The sequence below is a fragment of the Fukomys damarensis genome, unplaced genomic scaffold, assembly GCF_012274545.1.
Source record: "Fukomys damarensis isolate Sample0158 unplaced genomic scaffold, DMR_v1.0_HiC HiC_scaffold_30, whole genome shotgun sequence".
In the NCBI taxonomy this organism is placed as follows: Eukaryota; Metazoa; Chordata; class Mammalia; order Rodentia; family Bathyergidae; genus Fukomys; species Fukomys damarensis.
Window position 1 is genome coordinate 46,455,081 of NW_022900942.1, and position 13,573 is coordinate 46,468,653.

Here is a 13,573-nt window from a genome sequence, read left to right on the forward strand (position 1 = left end):
TGGTGCTGCAGGATGTGAAGGCGGTCGGGAGGGAAAAGGAAGTGGAGTGAGCGTATGAAGGGACACCCTCAGGGCCTTTTCCAGTGCTGGCTTTAGGGAGGCATCAGACAGTGACAGATAAAGGAAGACTTGGGCTCTCCATGCCAGTCCTTAGGAAGCCAGCTTCCCACCTACCCTCAGCCATGGGTGGGCACCCACGGGTGCCTTAAACAGACTAGTGGTGCCTTAGGAAGAAGTTGCAGCAAAGGTTACAATCCCTCCCTTTTGTGGCAGAACACAGGCACTTCAGGAGGTACTGGGGTACCCCTCTTCCCGAGACTGGCTCTGCCTTGCCCGTTCCAGCCACCAGGAGCCCCTTGTCAGGTAGGGAAGAGGAAGCGCACACAGTCGGGAAAATGACCCTCACTCAAGCCCAGTGAGCATAGCCCAGGTTGGACCAGAACGACCAGGAACCTGGAACAGGTGGGGTCAATCAGAGCCTTATTGCTAAGGGGGTGTCACACTGTATCCTGGCACTCAGGGTCAAGTAGCAGAGACCTGCAGAGACTCATGGGGAGTAGATGTACCAGAACGGAGCTGAGAAGATGCAGGAGGGGGAATGTACGAGAGGGAGAAGGAGCCAAGAAAGGCTGGCCTGTCAGTCTGTCTGCCCACAGCCACAGGCTTCTCCTTTCACAGGGAGCCACGCTGGACAGGTGAAGCCTTTCAACTGGCTCAATCATCGTATTTATTCTAATTGTATCGTAATCGTCCCCAAGGAGGCTGGTTCAAATGAGCTTGACATTATTAAAATTTTAATGCCCAGTTTTCATAGCTGAATGAATATTTAAAGGGTATGTCCCAGCTTAAGTTATGATGATGAAGAAATTAATGGAATGTCTTGTTTAATGCATGGCTATGTGTTGATGCAAAAAATGGCAGAGGGATAGAGAGGGGGAAGGGTAGCAGAGCCAAAGAGGAAGAGGCCAGGAGCAGAGAAAGGGCTTTGGGGAGCAAAGATGTCCCTGAGTCCTGGGGCAGGCTCATTGGCTTCCCCTGGAGGGGCACTGGCTGGAAGGAGAGCACAGCTCACAAGTGATGTCCCCAGACGACTGACACTAGGAGCCTCCAAAGAGACCTCAGAAAGATGCTCCTGACTCACAAAAGGCAGCCTGACTGGGCAGACCATCCTCAGCCCCTGGAGGCAGGACCCAGACAGAAGGCCACAGGGCCACGATGGAGACACTGGTGACAGACATTGTGGAAAGTCAGCAACAAAGCTCCAACCCAGCCAGGATCCCACCAGCACAACCCCAGAGCCACCTAGAGGGGCGCCACACAGCTGGAAGGAACAGCTGGACCAGGAGTATGAGATGGGGGAGACAAGGCTAGAGCAACACAGAAGCCAGAGTGAGGGCCAGGACCTGAGGGACAAAGATACAAGAAGGGCAGAGAGGTGGCAGTTGGCTCTTTGGGGCTTCCATTCTCCTGCCTAGCTCTCTCTCTACCTCCTCCCTCTCCCCTTCACCCTTCTGTGCCGTCTTACTCTCAGGCCTGGCGTTCTCCCATTCTTTCCCCAGCCTCTGTCAAAATTGTACTCTGTCTTGTTCTTTCTCCCCATCTCTGCAGCGCGGCCTAACCTCCTCTGCCCAGGCCAGCTTACTCTGTTCACACCTCCCTCTTCAAGGCAGAACCAAGATTTGGACCAGGAGAGGGCTGGGGACAGGAGCAAGAGTTCCCTTTCAGGCCCGTACAGAGTTAGCCCCAGATGAGAAACTTTTCCACCAGATCCCGACGATTTATTTCTGCTGAGAATTAAGAAATCACAGGACTGTGTCTTATCTCACCATCTAGCTTGGCACCTCTCTGATGAGCTATGCAAAGCCCTGGACACCGACCACTCTCACATCACAAATTGCCCCAGAAGGCATGGCTCCAGTGGAGGCAATCAGTTCCACACCACTAGTCTGTTTCTGGCACCCGTGGGTGCCCACCCATGGCTGAGGGTAGGTGGGAAGCTGGCTGAGACACTAGATCCCTGTCGGGGATCCACAGTGAAGCTGGAGAGAAGCTGAGGGGTCTGTGGAGGGGTCTGTGGGTGAGTGAGTGAGGCCAGCTTCAAGCCGTGCACAAGGTGTGGAAGCGCTGTCCAGAGCTGATATAAGCAGAGAAGGATCCAGAAGAAGACAAGCCCAGGCTTAAATCAGGAAAATGGGGCTCACACACAATTGGGTACCAAAGATGGAGGACAGTGGACTGGCTACCTGAGGGGGGTGCCCATCAGAGTGGAAGGCTCCGTGCACAGAGGGCTTTCATTGCTTCATTTAATTTGCCATCAAAAATAGGACTCGTCATATCAGAAATAGCTCCATCCCAGCTCCTGAATCTGTAGGACTCGCCCCAACTGCTCTCAGGCCCATCCAGAAAAGACTGGCGTGGAACTCAGAATTAGGGGTCTCCCTCAGGGACCTGCACTTCCTCCATACAGCACCCCTGAAGCTGAAGGGTCTGCTGGCCACAGGCCAGCCTAGAATGGGGCATCTTTGCTGCCCCCCTGACCTCACAGGTGCTGCTCCTGTTGGTAGCCCCTGCCAGCCCCTCCTCAGCCACACCCTCCTCCCCATCCTTGCTGGGCATATCCCCATCAGACACCTGCGCTCCACCCTCTGTCCTTGGCCTAAGCTTTCCTCGACCACTCCGAAGCCCTGTCCTGCCTGGTTCCCATCATCTTCTGAACACATATGCGAGTGTCAAGAGTCCTGGATTCATCTTGATACCACTCTATCATGTGTGTGACTTCAGGCGGGTTTCTTAACCTCTCTCCAAAGCTCTGTTGCATTGACTGAGTTTAAAGAGAATCTATTCACATACATGCTAAGAGAAGTTATAATCTAGAATACAATGTGTAGAGTAGCTGTTCATGTTCTCACAAGTATTGTGTTCCCTTGGGGAGGAAGCCTGAGGAACCTGTGGCCCCTACCTCCCACAAGTCTGTCCCCACCTTGAGTGTATCTTCTGCATGGAAAATGGGGGAACCCTGTGATATCTCTCCGACCCAGGGGAATGGTCTAGGCTTTATGGACTAAAGGCTCATTTTATCTGCTGGGGCTGTCAGAGCGAGAAAACTGGTGGCTCAAACACCGCATATCTGGAGGCAGGAAGTCCAAGATTCAAGTGTGCACAAGGTCTAGGAGACTGTCTCTGTGACTTGAAGAGAGCCATCTTCCTGTTGTGTCCTCATATGGCCTTTTCTGTGTGCTTATGCCTCCAGTGCTTTCTTTTTTTTTTTACAAAGACACCAGTCCATGGAATTAAGACCCTGCTCTTATTTAACTTTAGTTACCTGCTTAAAGTTCCTGTTTTCAGACATAGTCACATTGGAGGTCACAGCTTTACCATATGAGTCAGGAGGTGGGGGAACACAATTCGGTCTGTAACAGGGATCCTGTAGACTAGCCTCAAAGAATGAGTAACATATCAGGAGGAGGAGGAGGAGGAGGAGGCTGAGGGCAGACAGGGCCTGCAGACCCAGGGAATGGACCTGGGTGGGGGAGGAAGGTGTGGAGACTGAGGTGGGCATGGCGCAGGAGATAGTGGGGTCAGACTCCAGGCAAAAGAGCTTGTGCTCCGTTAGCTAGCTCAAAAATCTCACCCCAAACTGCCATTTCCACATGGATATTTTCTCCACTTTCTTACTCCTCCCAGAGAAGCTTAGGTCAGTGATAGAAAATACAGAAAGGTCAATGACTGTGACACTGTTAGGGCTACACTAGCCTCTCCTGGCTGAATCCTGGTCAGGTTTCCTCACCAGCAAGATGGAGATAACAATCCCTACCTCTGACAACTGTGAACTCACATAAGCCTGTTAAAAATGTTCAAGAGAATATACTGGCCAGAACTGGGACCAGGGCAGACCTCAGAACCTTCCTGGACATTGCACGTTTGAGGGAGGATGAGGAAGAAGGAACAGTCCAGGGAGAAGAGTAGACTGGGAAAGGGTGAGATGTTGGCTTCCAAAAGGCAAATCACGAATGATCTGGTCCCGCCCTGGAGCCCCTTTGCACACCCAGGTGCCTGGTTGGCCTTCTAAGCCCTTCCCTCAAACCCTGGAAAGGCAGTGGTTTGTGAGGAAGCCAGAAATATCGTCACAACTCTCTTCCCTCTTGTGGTTAGTGTGATGTAGGCAGTTTCTCCTGCTGCCGGAGCTTACATGTGAAGCATCGCTCTTTGTTTTCCTCAACTCCGTCGGGGGTGTTAGATGAGGACCAGGAAGCAAACAGTGACTCCCGGGCCCCTCTGAGTGCAGGGGCTCAGGAGTCCTGCCTTGCCAGCCCTGGTCCCCTCTGCCTCCTTCCCCGTCTGCTTCGTGTCCTGCCTCCTGCCTCTGTCCTTCCTTGTAAGCTCTGTCCTTCTTCTGGCCTCAGCTTCACCTTGCTGAGTCACGGGGATCCTCACTTCCCCCCTAGCTGTCTGCTGCATGCCAACTCGCTCTGAATCCTAGACCGGAAGGCAGGAGGCTTGTGACTGGCTGGCCCAGCCCCTGTACAAGAGGGGAACTGGCAACAAAGTCTCAAACGCTGGACTGCGGCTACTGGCCCGAGGAAGCCAGGAGGGGGAAAGCTGAAGACCTCCGAGCCTTGATTTCTCCATCTGTAAAGTGGAGGTGAACATGCTGCCCTGCCTGCCTCTCAGGGACCTGTGTTTATGAGTCAAATGCAAATGCAATAAGGCATCCAGGAGGGACATGGCAGGCAGCAGTGGCAAAGACATAAGGCACGATGCACCGGCGTGATTTCTATCGTTTTTACTGTCTGAAATATGGTGGTAACTTAAAGCTGGAAAGCCCACCCTGGTGCCTGCAGGCGAGTTGAAAACAGCTGCTGAGCCAGGATGCTTGGAGTCCAGAGACCCCTAGTGGCCAGAATGGCGCATTGACACGAATCCCGCGAGAGGCCTGTGGTCCGCAAGCCTAGGGAGTCAGTCTGGCAGTGCCTCAGGATCCGTTGGCAGGCGGACACCGTGGGAGACAGTGGCTTAGGCCCAGTCCATCCCTGAGGGAACAGCGCTGGCTGCAGTCGGGTGCCCCAGTCCTGAGCTCTGCTCCAGACGAGGAGCTGGAAGCCCCACAACTTCAGCCACTTCCATCCCACGTGCAATGCCTGCGAGATGCCACGGGTGAGGCGAAGCTCAAAGCCATGCACTGGGCAGGGCAGAGGTCCGTCTGTATACAGACCGGCTTGTTTTGGCAATGCCGACTGTCTTGAGGAAAGCAGGTCTGGGCCACAGGTGAGCCTTGGGTACGGGAGGACCTCGTGGATGTAAAGGGCAGGATTGCCCTTTGGATTTTGCCATGACCAGCTAGCAAGAGCTGCTCAGAGTGGAAGGAGAGCCCCAAAGTGTCTCGAATCCAGAGCAACCCTCTGAAATACGGGGGCCCTAGGATTGTGCCTTACGGGGGGGCGGGGGCGGAGCTTTGGGAAGATGCCCCATCCACGTGTGGGTGGGTGTCTCTGGGAGTGGTTTGTGCAGGAGCAAGTGGGCACCTGTGAGCGCAGGTGTCTGCCCCTCTCCCCAGGACCTCTGTAACACTGTCCCCTGTGCTCTCTTGCAGATGAACCGGCCGATCCAGGTGAAGCCCGCGGACAGCGAGAGCCGAGGAGGTAGTAGCTGCCTGCGCCAGCCCCCTTCACGTGAGGGCCCACTTGTCTCTGCCCCTCCCTCCTCTCTTCCCTGCCCACTTTGTCCCGGTGCAGCGACTCCCTGCCTCCTCCTCCTGCCCCCCGAGGGAGGGGGGATCCCAGGGCTGGAAGATGGTGTCAGGGCTTTGGAGCTCTGAATGACTGGTGTGGAAAGCAGTGAGGGGCTGGGAGACAGGTGTGCTGCATGCAGGGTTCCCACTGTTCTAGGGAAAGTAGTATGTCACGGGGCATTCCCTGCCCCCTTTGGAACACCAAAAAAGGTGTGCCTGCCCTGGTGCTGAGGACCCTACCGTGATGGGATTGAGTGAAGGGGTGCCTGGCCAGGAGGCAGGCAATGGTTGCAGCCCTGCCCTAAGATAATTCAGGTGGAGGGGCATATCTGAAGGGCTGTTGGTGGAGTGTGGGACACCCAGCCTGGTGTGGAGGTAAAGACTGGACAGGTACATACTAGTACAAGCAGGCAGACAGATATCTGGAAGGGGACAGAGGAAAAGCACATGGCTCACCCATAAATGCTTGTCCTAGAATGTGGAACCTGCCAGAGCCTGACGTGAGATGGCAGAGCCCCTCAGTGGAAAGCTGTGTGAAGGAACTGCTTCATGCTGAAGCTCAGCCTGGAAGGGCAGGGCAGGCGCAGCTAGGGATAGCACTGTCCCTAGTGACAGCCTCTCTGGAGCTGCATCTCAGCTCTAACAATAACCCGGCCCCATTCTGGGAACAGACCTGTCCCTAGGATGCCCTAGACAGGATCCAAACATGCTGCAATTTTAAATGAAAATGAGGGGAGTGGCCCAAGTACAGTTATACTTGGTTCACCATCATTTCTGTTTGCAAGCAATTCAGTTCACAAATGAAAACATTTGGCAAAATTTTGTTCCTGTTTACAAACTCCACATCACATGACAAACACAACCATGCCCCCCCACACCAATGTAGCCATCTTCCCCCAAATCGTAAAACAAATTAAGTTCATAAACTTAGGCACCACTGTACCTTCAGCATCACAGTTGGGCCTCCACCAACAAGCACTGACTCCTCCCATAGCAAACTGACCCCCATGAGTCCATCCTGATTCACCTGAGGGAGAGAAGGAGACACATCAGCCCCAAAGGGAGGAAGCAATTCTGCAGGCTCCTGCTAGGTCCCCCTTCCTGGCCCACTTTCTTGGGGGAGAAGGGTCTCATCCCTCCTGCTTCTCATTCTGCTGACCAACAGCCCCTTGCCACCTCTCAATAGCCTCCTGGCCCTGCCCAGTCTCAGCCCTGAACTGTGATTTCAGCCTCTTCTCTGGGCAAGCAGCCAAACAGGCCAAGGATTCCCAAGGCAATGCTGTGTCCTGTCCACCTGTGAGGAGCCCCAGCCCAAGGACACATAGAGGCTTAACCAGATTGGGAACTGAGTAGCCATATATCAGAAGGACACCCCAGGGGAGAAGAAGAGGAAGGACCTACTGCCTCCAGCCTCCTACCAGAAAGGGCCTTACTGAGAATAGGAACTGCCAGGAAGGGCTTAGAAAACTCCAGGAGAACATTCCATGAGGTCGCTCAGAGACGTGTAAGGAGTTGAGGCCTTTTCTGTTCTGAGAAGGTTATATCAGGTACAGCCACCATGGTGTTCTCCAGCCTGCTTCTTCCCCAAGCAGGACTGGTAGGTTCAGAAAGCCCAGATAGCTTCCCAGTCAGGGGCTCCTGGTGTTTTCCGCAAACCCCTCCGCCAGCCTGGGCTCTGACCTAGGTGACTGTGTCTACCGCTCTCCCCAAGCCCAGGTCCCTTTACCACCTGGCTCTTCCTGCCCAGTAGCTTAGCCAGGCACTAAGGAATTCCTCTTTCTCTAAACTCTTCTTCCCCCCAGAAAGTTTACCAGGAAATTAAGAGCAAAAAGTGAAATAGACTAAAGCTACTTAGAAATTTGGAGAGCCAGTTGTCCTGGAAGGAACTGTATTGTGACAACAGGTGGCCTGCATGTCCCTGGGACCTGCTCAGAGTACTCCCTCACCCCTCCATCTCAGGCCAGCACCATTGTATATCCCAGCAGTGCCTGAGCTGGGCACAAGGACTCTATGATCTGGCCCTTCCCAACATGGACCTGTGAGCACATGCACCAGACTTGGGCTGATCTCTTGGTGCTGCCTGAAGAAGCCCCGTGCCTGGGAGCATGGACACATCTCCCCAGGGACCCCTGAGCACATCCAGTCCTGAGGACCCTAACAGACGAGGTCCAGTTAGCTGAGGGGCAAAGACGGCTCAGGTGTGAGGTATCGGAGTGAGCAAAGCCCACTTTGGCTCATGCCACCTGTGCCTGCCCTTTTCCCAGCAATGACAGCAGCAGTGTCCGTGCTCAGCCTCACCCAGGACTGTAGAGACCCAGGGGCCTTTCCTGGAGACCATCTCCAAAAGGCAGGCCCATCAGGGCCAGGGTCACCCAGGCGCACAGTAACTCACCTTCAGCAGCACTCTGTTCAGGAAGTACGGGCAGGAGGATGGGAGGAAGCCAGGGAGAAGAACCCCCAGTAGAGGAAGCCGGCTTAGACAGCATGTGCCTGCCACCGGTAGTCCCAGAGTCAAGTCATGGAGGAAGGGACAGCTAGGGGCCTCAGAGGAGGTGATGATTGAGAAGGTGGCACTTCTGGCCTTGAAGGAGGGGAGTTGCCACATCTGGAGAAGGAGCAACGGTGCCATGAACCGAGCCCACTGTTCTGGGGGTGAGCAGAGGCCTTGGCAGGGAGCAGGCAGGTCCAGGATGGCGGTGTTCAGAACCTTGTGAGCTATCAGAAGTACCTCTGCCCCACAGCCTCACAGAGCTCTCTTTGCATCCCTTTTCTCCCTCACTGGCCTGGGAGGCAATCGCTCTCTGACTCCAAGTTGCTAACCTCATCTCCTTTCTCCCATATATCTCCTGCTGCTGACACTTGCCCCAAGCCAGATTAATCAGCTCTTTTATTCTTCCTGCAGTAGAAAGGGGAAAGAGAGCCAAACCTAAACATCTATCTATTAATTGCATATTCAATATTAAACAGTGAGATGGTCCTGAGTCAGCACTATCACCAAGCACTTTTTTTTTTTTTAAGAAAGTTGGTTTAAAATAACTTAATATCCATGAAATACTCCTTTAGGAGACTGGAGGGGCTGGAAAGGAAATATCCTTCTCAGGCTCAATCCTTATCAGAGCTCCAAGAACTTTGCTCCCAGGCTTATAGTGTCCCAAGGACCCAAGAACATGGGACACAGGACGTGTGTGCCCTTAGAACAGTAGTGGCGAACCTATGGCACTCGAGCCACAGTGGGCTATTTGTTATCTCTGAAAACTCTACAAAGTTCACCATCACTGCCCTAGAACCTCCACCCATTGCCTAACAGGTGCACAAACAGACTCATTTTCTGCTGGGGAACCTATAGCGGCCCTGGGCGGAGGAGAAAGGTGCCTTTCTCCTGAAAGCGCCTCCCCGCCTCCCCACTTCCCCACCTCCCCGTCTCCCAAGGGGGCTGCTGCTTCTTGCACAGGCACTTCCTGGACCCAGCCTCCTGTTCTGCTCCTAGTGCATCTAGCAGAGTCCTCTGGTCACACACAGAAGGAGAGGGGTGTCCTGAGTATGGCTGTGGACACAACGTCTGCTGGAGAGCTACGGGTACAGAAACAGCCTTTAATTCCCAGGGCTGGGGTCTCTGATATGGATGGATTGTGAGCTAAGGCTGACAGGCCACTGTCATGCCGGGATGGTCGGGGGCTTATTTCTTCTTTCTCTGGTGTAAGGCTAAGTCCAGCAGAGAACCTAGAAAGAGGTCTGATGCGTCCGTGGAAGTGAGAGCAGGCAGGACACTGATCTTGCTTTAGTGAAGTCCGGCTGCTCCCCCTGGCTGCAGGGCCTGGGGTAGACTGGGAAGGGCTCAGCAGGAGAAGCTCTGAGCTCCAGGTGTGAAAAGGCAGTCATAGCAAGCTACTATTGGCAGACCTCCAGGGAAGCTTCTGGGATGCAAAGAAGCCTCTTTCATGCCCACCTACCCTTTCCAAGTCCTTCGGGGTTGCCTGGGGCTGAACAACACTGCAGATTCTGTTTGCTCCCAGGACTTCCATTTCTAGACACAGAAGCCCTCATTTCTCCTCTCTGCCTGTGCCGGCCTCTCTCCCTCAAATCTCCACGTCCCGTCTCTCTCTGACGTGATTTGAGCAGAGCGAGGAGGGAGTGGAAGGTTGGGGCAGGTGTGACAGCCCCGTGAGTTACTGTTTCCACTTGGACCCTCCAGGCAGGTGTTGGCCCAGCCATTTAGCCGAGTTCTTGCAGCCTTTTGCTGCCCCTCGTACATTCTTCAGGGCGTCCTTCCCCTCACCACGGCAGCACTGGTGTGGCAGTGGAGTCCCGCTGGGCCGACTAATGAGGTTGGACACAATGCATGTGACGTTACTGCTAGGCCCTCCCTGAGGCCACGTTCCCCACCATAAACCCAGCCCCAATTCCCTCCTCCCAGGCCCTCCACCATCTGTAGCCCCATCAGGTCCTGTGGCTTTTTAAATCCTATTAAGTTTCTCGTTTTTTTCCTCTGAGTATCATTTTATTTCTAAACAGACCACGTGCTGTCCATGAGGGCTTTGAGGGGCTGTTGGGGACCAGCTGAGTGACGTGGGCCCAGGAGGGGCAGCGGCATGCTCCTGAGATGGTCCTGGCCTGCAGGCTTGGCTGGGGGAGACCAGTGACTGCAACTGTTGACCTCCCAATGCTGCACTTCTCACGTCCAGCCTCTTCTAACTATTCAGTCCTAAACACCAGAAAGGCAGATGTAGTGTTTGGATGAAATAGACGTTCAGACTGGTCCCACTTTATGAAATTGTGGTATACAAGATTGTCTGGTTTCCAGTTCTCAGAGGAGGCAAGTGATTCACTGGACTGAAGCTTCTGATGAAACAGAAACCCCTCAAGGTTCTGCTGAGGAAGCCCTCAGGCCAGGCAGGAGGGGTTACAGAGAAATGGAAAGCTGCAGGCCAAATGCAGATGATTCTGCAAGTACACAGGGTCAGTAAGAGACAGTCTCATCCTGGTCCAGCACATCTTGACCTCTAATTTGGGGCTGCCCAAGAAACCCCAGAATGAGTAGAGCTAAGGCCATCCCCGCCCAGAGGGTATATTCTGGAATGAGAAGGTATCTGGTGATTGAGGTCTCAAAGAAGCCACCTATGCAAAAGGGGATCTATACCTTGGAGCAGAAAGCACCCCACCCTCTTCTGCCTCTGCATTTTCTGAGTGCCCACTAAGGGTCCTGAAAGCCAGACCATGTGTGTCTTCCGCAAGTGGGTATCCCACTCACTGTGTACACCCACGTGTGGATGTGTGCACACCAGGGACTGCATTTCCTTGTCCCTCTGCCAGACTCTCTTCCCAGCCTGGGTCTCCCCAGTTCATCAGCACTGTGACAGCACCGTTCTCCCTTCCCAGGGCTGGTGTGCTGGGAAATGTATCATGGCAAACTAGGGGACCTTAACTGGGGAGAACTAACTATCTAATTGGCCAGGCTGTAGTGCCTCATGGGCCCAGAGAAGTCCCAAGAGCTGCCCTACCCATACCCACAGGTCTGCCTCTCATCTAGCCTCTCCCCTTTTTATCAAGGCAACTCCACAGTGCCTCACTGTCTCCTTTTCTGTGACAGGGAACCCCTATTTTGTCCTTCAGTCCTGTCCCACCTCCACTGGAATTTCTCAAATTGTACCATAGATTGTCATGTTTTTCTTTGAACCAGCCCTAAGCCCATGTCCCAGTGGATCTTTTATTTACTTGATCCCCAGATTTATTTTGGGCTAATCTAAGAAAAGACATTCTGAGGCAGGAGTTCATACCCAACCCAAGCAACTTACTGATCAGTGAGATCTTGTCTCAAAATTATTTTTAAAAATGTTTTTTTAAAAAGGATGGAGACACAGCTCAATATGAAGGCCCTGGGTTCAAATCCCCACCCCCACCAGACAGTATAATGTTCAGTCTGAGAAGTTCATATCAGAGAAGAAAGTGCAGCCCAGACATCTAGCATGGTCAGGGAACAAAAAGATTAAACCAGGTTACCCCCATCTAGGGCCTAACTTTCTCCATGGTCAAAAAGTTCTACCATGTAACTGATCACAATCCCTCCCATTTTTGTTGTTGTTGTTGTTGTTGTTGTTGTTGTTGTTGTTTAAGTATTTCCAGCTGTTAGTTTCTCTAAATCGTGGGGCAGAATCTCTCTCCCTTGTGATTTTATTCTCAATAATCTCTGTTCCTTATGATTTAAAAGAATCTCAGGCTCCTTTCTTTGTCAACACCCCCCTTCCCCTAAAAGAAAGCCACTTCTAGTTTGCAGAGCTAGACCCAAATGGCAGCTTCATGAAGAGAGGTCTTTGTGGCTAGGAAGGAAGTGGCTGGTGAGGAGCCATCCCAGGGGGGTGGGGGTGGCGAGGAGGCTCTGGCGGGGCAGACACACATTATAAATACATCTGTAACTCCTGCCATAGGTGTGAAAATATAATTAACTGCAAACCTGCTGCATTTAAATGGACTTCAGGTTTTCAGCTGGAGGAGGGGGTGTTGATTGATCTGCATTTTGGTTTTGAAGTTTTTTTAATGCATTGGGAAAGTTAAGTTGAGACTTGCAGCAACTCAACAAATTCCCTCTGGCCCCGGCTAATTTAGCAAAGGATTGTTTCAGGGGAAATGGGGTATTAATCATAGCAAATGGCCTTCTGGATGATATTTAAAGGCTGCCTCCTGCCTGTGTGCCCGGGACTAGGAATGACAGAGAAAGGGAATCAGGCTCCGTCTGGTGTCGCACCCCATCGCCACTCCCACGGCGTCCTATCCTTAGTGCTGTGAGCTTGGAGTGAAGAGATACCACATCCTTGGGAGACTGGGTAAGACCAGAAAGTCCTCGGTCCACCCTTCCTGGGCCAGGAACTCATTTGCACTGCATTGAATGAGCCCTGGGATAGTCTCTTCCCGGCTGCTGGCACACTGGGTAGAGCCGATGGCAGCATGGGCATGGGAAGTAGTTCCTGGTCTGGGCAGTAAGGAGGAACAGACTGTGTGGACCAGAGATGAGAGCAAGTAGCACCTGCCTGTCCATAGAGGGGGCACCCAAGAGGCATAATAGGGGATCTGCTTTGGGAAAAGGGCAAGATCGGGAAACTCAGATTCCCAGAAGCTACTTTGAACGGGTGTACTTAGGCAAATAGAGGACATCTCAAGCTTTTCAGGTAGGGGTGACTTGACAGAAAGTGGTGCTTTGGAGACAAAGTCTAGGGATGCTCAGCCACATGGAGGAAGGAGCCAAAGCAGGGAGGGGGCAGGGCCAGGCCTTCATAGCCAGGCCTGATTCCAAATGCAAGTGCTGCCCCCTCTTGACAGCTGGGCCTGCCTATTGCAAAGCGATGGTGACACCTCCCTGAGCTGCTGGAGATAGAACACAGCTGTTGAACTGCGGCATCTCCCCAATGGCCTTTGTTAGAGTTGTCATTTTATTTTTAGAGTTCAGTCCACGAGGGATGAAAAAAAAAAAAAGGTGGCACTGTGAGGACTTCTGACAAGGGTTGATGGACCAAGTGCAAATAAAAATCACTCTGCCTGGAGCCAGACCTACTCTGAGCCTGTGCATTCCCATAATGAGGCAGAAGAAGGGAGGCTTCCTCAAGGTGATGATAGTGGGGATGCCAGATGGCATCTGGGCCAGGTGGCACAGGCAGAACAGAGGAAGATATGTGGCATCCTAGATATTTTTAAGCAACAGAAGGATTGGTCAGGCTGAAGAGGAGATCCCACTTTCTGGAATAGGAAGGTCTGGGTTTGGTGCATGGTGAGCTCATTGCTCTTGCATTATGGGGTGTTGCATCCCTGGGCTCACACACAGGCAGTCTGAATCTGAGGATCCTGACACTTCCCGTC

General features: G+C 52.9%; 1 protein-coding gene across 14 annotated transcripts in view; it reads left to right on the top strand.

The window, feature by feature from the left end:
* The first annotated feature begins 5,590 nt into the window (after positions 1-5,590).
* LOC104871922 (CUGBP Elav-like family member 4) overlaps positions 5,591-13,573 on the top strand; it is a 67,397-nt gene continuing 59,414 nt past the window's right edge. For 12 of the 14 annotated variants that reach the window (XM_033757284.1, XM_033757289.1, XM_033757292.1 and 9 more), the window contains exon 1: positions 5,591-5,669. In XM_033757284.1, coding sequence (XP_033613175.1) covers positions 5,591-5,669 — 79 coding nt within the window. The remainder of the gene's footprint in view (positions 5,670-13,573) is intronic. The other 2 variants (XM_033757290.1, XM_033757291.1) reach the window with 1 other exon arrangement.